Here is a 6,720-nt window from a genome sequence, read left to right as displayed (position 1 = left end):
AAGCTAGAGTTTTATTTCTGGATGGAAACAGGTAACATTAGTGTTTTTTTTTTTGCTTAACTTATACTACTCAGAACGTAGCGGATCATTCATGGGACCTGATTTTTTTTTTAACACATCATAGTTCCTTTTGCTCTTGTCGGAGTAGTTGTGCAAGTGTACAACATATATATTTTTGTCTTTCAACTGTAAAAATTAAATATTTAGTTTTTGTGCCTGGTCGTTAGTCGCAGCTTGTGGCTCTTTGTTTCAGGGCTATTGCAGCTATTAATCTTGCAACAGAAACGAAGGTTGAGAAGACAGGCAGAAAGCAACACTGCCTGGCACCGAGAGTTGCTGCAGTCATAACAGCAGTCAAAGACTACGACTTTTATATTTTTGGCTTGTGTTGCTCTTTCTAGGACTGCATGTTTCTTTTCGGGAGTAATAAGCCTTTTATTATTGGCATTATAAATGTTGTACTCACAAATAGTTTTGTAGCAGGGTGTTGTAAAGTGACGTCAGCCGCAATCAGACTGCCTTGCAAGCGCTGACGGCACGCGCGTTTATCGTTTGATATCCTTCCCTTGTTCTCCCTTTCCCCCCTCTCTGTTTCGTATATATACGCTCCGAGCCGGAAGCAATAAAGATTTCATGTTGCAACCTTTGAACGGCGTACTGTCGTATACAGTAAGACACGCCACGTGTGTCGTAACGATGTAACAGTGGCGACGAGGCCAGAAAGAACCCTTGAGGTGAAAAATGATGTAAGCCAGGCAGTTAAGCAGGAAACAGCGGCCGCGGAAATACCGACCATGGCTCATCATCAACTACCGGAATACGATGACCAGTCCGACAACTGGAAGGCCTACATCACGAAGGTAGAAGCCTATATTGAGGCAACTGGCGTCAGCGACTCGGGAAAGAAGAGGATGTTGCTGGTAGCAGCATTGAGTACGCGCACCGTGCAAGTGCTCTCAGGACAGGTTGCACCGAGAAAGCCAAACTCGCTGACGTACGAGGAAGCAGTCAAAGTTTTGGATGCCTACTTCGACCCCAAGCGTCATGAAATAACGGAGAGCTATCGGTTCTTCAATCGCTGCCAGTTGGAAGGTGAGCCCATTCAACAGTTCATCGTTGAAGTTCGCCGGATTGCGGATGGCTGTAATTTCGGTGACATGCTAGACCGGATGCTTCGCGACAGAATCGTCTGTGGCGTGAGGTCAAGCGCTATTCAGAAGCAGCTATTAGCGAAAACAGATTTGACGTTGAAGGAGGCTGATACAATTGTCATATCAGCAGAAGCAGCGGAAAACGATACAAAGAAGATGTCTTCTGACATTGAACCCGTACTCAAGGTCAATGCACGACAAGCTGATGAACTGGTGTCAGTATGTGGGCGTTGCGGAAGTAAGAAACACAACAGAAACGCCTGCGGCTGGGCAAAAGCGAGGTGTTACCGCTGTGGTGTGTACGGCCATCTGGCGAAGATGTACCAAAGCGACGTGCGGAAAGGACGCCCAAAGGCACGTTCACAATGCAGGCAAGGAGAAGCGTTTGCAGTAACAGCGGATGTTACAGAGGAAAATGGAGACGATGCGCACATTTGGACACTAACCGCACCCTTCAATGGTCGGCTACCACCGCCTATTCGTACTTTCACATGGTGTGGCATTGACGTACCTATGATTGTGGACACCGGCTCACCCGTCTGTGTTGTGTCCAAAGAGATCGTTGAGAAAAACCGTGAACATTGGCCGCAATTAGGACCCGCATTCATTAAACTGTCCTGTTATCTTGGACAACTTCCAGTATTAGGGAAACTGAGTATGTCAGTGTCCTACAACGACAAGGAGGTCAAGAGTTCCTTGATGGTCCTGAACTGTTCAGGTCCGAGCCTTTGTGGACGGGAGTTGATTTCCAAGTTCAATGACGCAGGAACCTCGGTGTTGAACATATCAGTGCAACAAATCTCTGGTCCAGGAAGCAGCCATACCCCCGCCACGCATGCCGTCCTGTCAGAGTTCAAAGACGTCTTCAGCCCCGAGCTGGACCTAATTGACGGACACCCTGTTCATCTGAAGCTCAAGGAAGGCGCCATGCCGAAATTTTTTAAGGCCCGTTCCCTTCCATTTGCTTTACGCGACAAAGTTTCGAAAGAGATTGATAGGCTCGTAACGCTTGGAGTACTGTCACCTGTAACGCACGCCGAATGGGCTACTCCCATTGTGCCTGTAATGAAGAAGAACGGCGAGGTTAGAATCTGCGTTGATTTTAAGGTGACCTTGAATCTCGTCTGTGAACTGGAGCAGTACCCGTTGCCAGCTATTGATGACATCTTCGCATGCCTGAACGGTGGGGACTGCTTCAGCACGCTGGATTTAAGAGACTCGTATAACCAAGTCCCCCTCGATGAGGACTCAAGGAAGATGTGCGTAATCAATACACACCGTGGGTTGTTTTGCTACAACCGACTGCCGTTCGGCATAGCTTCCACGCTTGCCATCTTCCAGCGGAAAATAGAAACAGTTCTGCAGGGCCTGACAGGTGTTCAGGCTTACCTTGACGACGTTTTGGTATCAGAAAAACTTGGTAGCACCGACAGATTACGACAAGTACTGCAGCGTTTTCGTGAGCATGGAGGGATGCTCAGACTTGAGAAATGCAGCTTTCGCCAAGAGGCAGTGACGTATCTGGGTCATAAAATTGATCGTGAAGGTCTGCATCCGATAGAGAAGCATGTTGAAGCAATCGCGCAAACGCCCAACCCACAAAATGTTCAGCAGTTGAGGTCGTTTCTGGGCATGATTACATTTCATTCGAAGTTCGTGCCCAACATGTCTTCCGTACTTGCACCACTGTACAAGTTATTGGAGAACAGCACACGTTGGTTCTGGGGACATGCACAAGGAGCAGCTTTTCGCAGCAAAAAAATGCCTTCGGGAAGCGGCTGTGCTGGCTCACTATGATCCCGAGAGACCCCTCAAGCTAGAGTGTGACGCTTCACAGGACGGAATAGGTGCCGTGCTTTTCCATACATTCGGAAAGGTAAACAAACCTGTCGGGTTCCGTTCTAGGACGCTAACAAGGGCTGAGAAAAATTATTCCCAGCTTGAGAGGGAAGCCCTTGCTCTTGTGTTTGGAGTGTCCAAATTCCGTGATTATCTCGTAAGCCGAGAATTTCTATTGGTCACCGACCACCAGCCGCTCCTGGGCCTGCTGAAGGCGGATCGACCAACCCCAGCATTGGCAGCCGCCAGAAAACAGCGCTGGGCGCTGTACTTAGGCGGATTCCGCTATCAGCTTCAATACTCTCCTGGTAAACAACTCCTCAACGCTGACGCCCTTAGTAGACTGCCACAACGGACATCTGAGCCGAAGCCACCAGAAGCGGACCCACCAGACTATCTGCTGGCATTGAGTGTGTTCGATGAGGGAACTGTGTCAGTTGAGGAGCTAAGGCAGTTGAGTGCGGGCGACCCTGCTCTGAGTCAAGTTATGCGATTCACCAAGAACGGTTGGCCGCCCTGCGCGAAAGGCTTGAACACGAGTGTCGCACCTTTTTTTTGACAAGAAATTGGAGCTTTCTTTGGCCCACGGGTTGTTATACTGGGGCCGGCGAGTAGTCGTTCCGATGGAGGCGCGACGTCGCATCTTATACCTTTTGCATGAGACGCACCAGGGATCGTCCGCTATGAAGGCGGTTGCTAGATCGTCATTCTGGTGGCCAGGGTTAGATCACGAAATAGAGGCAGTGACAGCGTCATGTCAGAGTTGTGTCCAAAACCTGCCCATGCCAGCTACAGCAACGCCAAAAGGCTGGCCCGCTACTGTTGAAAAATGGGCAAGGGCACATATCGATTTTGCGGGACCTATTGCAGGGAACATGATACTCGTGGTCGTGGACGCATACAGTAAGCGGATTGAAGCTGTGCCACTCCGACAAGCAAACGCTTCATGCACAATCAACTGCCTGCGCGGTATCTTCTGCAGATTTGGCGTGCCACGAACCATCGTATCCGATAATGGAACGCAGTTTACCGCTGACGAGTTCGCTACTTTTGTCAAGAGGAACAACATAACGCATCTGCGCACAGCTGTATATCACCCTCAATCGAACGGCCTAGCAGAAAGGGCTGTCAGGACAATTAAGGACGGCCTCAAGAAGATTGGTGAGGGGCGGCTGGAAGATAATATAAACAAGCTCCTTTTCAATTACAGAAGGACACCTAACCGCTCTGGAAAATCGCCGTCAGAGCTGCTCTTCGGATATAAAATTCGATCCCGTTTAGATACATGTTTCCCTCCTGTACACGCAGGGCCAGCGAACGAAGCAAACGAGTGGCCGCTGCCATTGCCTGAAGCTACCGTGTACGCCCGCAACTTCGGAAGGAGTGAGAAATGGACTCCAGGAATTGTAGAGTCTACAACAGGCTCTCGGATGGTGAGCATTCGAACACCAGCCGGATCAGTAAGACGACATGTTGACCAGGTGTGGGACCGGGAAGATGCGACGCCACCGTTTGGTAAATACCAAGAAGCGGCAAAACGAGACTCGAGAACAGGTACTCCTAGCGACTACCCACTGTTGCCGAGAACTCCAGCCGAACAAGGGGGCATAACAGAACCTGAGCATGAAATTCAGCCGGAACTCGCAGGGAGCAACGCTGAACCCGTCAGATCACCCCAAGCCTTGCGGCGCTCTACACGTCAAAGGAAACCAGTACAGCGACTTCACTATTAAGGAAGAAGAGATGTTGTAAAGTGACGTCAGCCGCAATCAGACTGCCTTGCAAGCGCTGACGGCACGTGCGTTTATCGTTTGATATCCTTCTCTTGTTCTCTCTTTCCCTCCTCTCTGTTTCGTATATATACGCCCCGAGCCGGAAGCAATAAAGATTTCATGTTGCAACCTTCGAACGGCGTACTGTCGTATACAGTAAGACACGCCACGTGTGTCGTAACGATGAAACACAGGGAGACTGCTTAAAACTCAAGGCCCCATGTTTTCACTTTCATTTTAATGAAGTGCTCCTTCATACAAGCTGTTTTGTTTTCGGTTCGCAGGCAATGCTACACCAATGAAAATCAGTGTGTTATGCAAACGTTTCATATTTAGACATTGTTAAATTGGCTGCAGGCAACTTCCCTCGAGCAGTGAATTATCGAACCTCACGCTTTCAATTCTGTAAGCGACGTAAAGAGCGCATTTGTAATTTAATGTGCACTTCTTTAAATGCTTGCAGAAAAGCCGCATTTTGTGGGGAAAAAAATATTGAAATAAAAGAACAACCAGGCAACAGAACTTTCCATTACTTTGAAACATATATTCTGCAAACAAAAAAGAAAGATGTGTGTAAATTAACAGCAAGCCAAAAACAGAGAACTGAACTCTCTTTTTATTCACTGATTTTCTGTACACGATAGAAAAGAAACACTGTAAAATATTAGAATCGCTGAAAACAGAAAGTGAATTTCACAGACCTTTTGCAAGCTTTCAGTAAATAATGATGAAGAAAAGTATGAAAATCACAGACTTACTTCGAAACAGAAAATGGAACTTTAAAGAAGTTTCACAGCGATTTTCGGTAAATAATAAAAAAGTAACATTGTGAAATAAGTGTTTAGAATTTCGAAAATGCGGTGGCCCTCGGCGGTCGCCGAAAAAAATTCGCCGATATCACGCCAATAGACGTGCTTTCAAAACCTTGCAGGCGAATCCCAACAAATTTGGCCGTTATCATGCCAATACACATGCGCTTTCAAGAAACTTGCAGGCAAAGCAACCTTTGCAGTGCACGTAGCCCGCCGAAATAGCCAAAATTTGTTGGGCCACAGCGCCAAAGGTAATCGTGCTTTCGAAATTATGCAAACTGGTATGGCTATTACTTACGGTGGGCTACACGCCTCTCAATAATTAAGCAGCGCAATAGTAATGGTAAAACATTTAACTATTCAATATTAGTTAACCAACTAGCTGCTAGTTATCACACCTTAGCTATATTCTGATGCACTTCACTGCTGGCCATGCTATTCCGAAAAAAAAAAAGCGCTGTTCTAACTCGAAAACCTTGTGAGGAGCAAAACCGCAAAAGAGGACTGGACTGAGACAGGCGACAACACAGGGCGGGCCTCAGTCCTGTCCTGTTTTGCGGTTTTGCTCTTCACGATGTCCTGCCAACTGGCCTAACACCAAATCCTTCTAAGTAACTCGAAAAGCCTATTTTTTTTAAAATTGTGCAAGGCCATCGGCCGCAAACCGCACATTGTGATGCTTTCTGAGCTCAACCTACCCTCGTGGACGAGTGTCCCGGATACACTATTCCTACAATTTAGACAAAGTGGTTGTTTACCTTTTAAGCCTCATCATTGTCTCCCGCTTCACACATTGGACCGCGGGATAAGTATTTCTTGTTGTTTATCGCGAGTTATTTGTGCATGTCATTATCAGGCTCCTCAGTAAAAGAACGCGAGCTCAAGCCAGATAAAGAAGCCTGGTGCTTGGCGGCGTCAGCTGTGGCCTCCTGCCGTCAAAGGACATCATGCCGAAAGAGAAGAGAGGACCTTCGAAGGTTAATTACCTTTTAAAGACACGTAAGTTACCAATCTCCTCACCCTTACAAGGTAGGATTACTAGAGAAATTATATGACCATTTCATCTGTTTATTTGCTGTAATCACCGGTGTTTTAGCGACCACTTTCAAAACTTCCTAAACGTGTGCTCGAAATAGAAAATCTTAT

General features: G+C 47.3%; 1 protein-coding gene across 1 annotated transcript; it reads left to right on the top strand.

Moving 5' to 3' along the window:
- The first annotated feature begins 693 nt into the window (after positions 1 to 693).
- LOC144094922 (uncharacterized) lies at positions 694 to 4,800 on the top strand. Its single transcript, XM_077628789.1, has 4 exons — positions 694 to 1,092; positions 1,963 to 2,091; positions 3,176 to 3,298; positions 4,299 to 4,800. Exons 1-4 carry the CDS (start codon positions 795 to 797, stop codon positions 4,721 to 4,723), a joined length of 975 nt encoding a protein of 324 aa, XP_077484915.1. The 5' UTR covers positions 694 to 794; the 3' UTR covers positions 4,724 to 4,800.
- Positions 4,801 to 6,720: the final 1,920 nt, after the last annotated feature.

The sequence above is a fragment of the Amblyomma americanum genome, chromosome 6 (genome assembly GCF_052857255.1).
Source record: "Amblyomma americanum isolate KBUSLIRL-KWMA chromosome 6, ASM5285725v1, whole genome shotgun sequence".
NCBI classification, from domain to species: domain Eukaryota; kingdom Metazoa; phylum Arthropoda; class Arachnida; order Ixodida; family Ixodidae; genus Amblyomma; species Amblyomma americanum.
The sequence above is the reverse complement of the archived record's forward strand: the minus strand, read 5'-3'. Positions and strand labels throughout refer to the sequence as shown.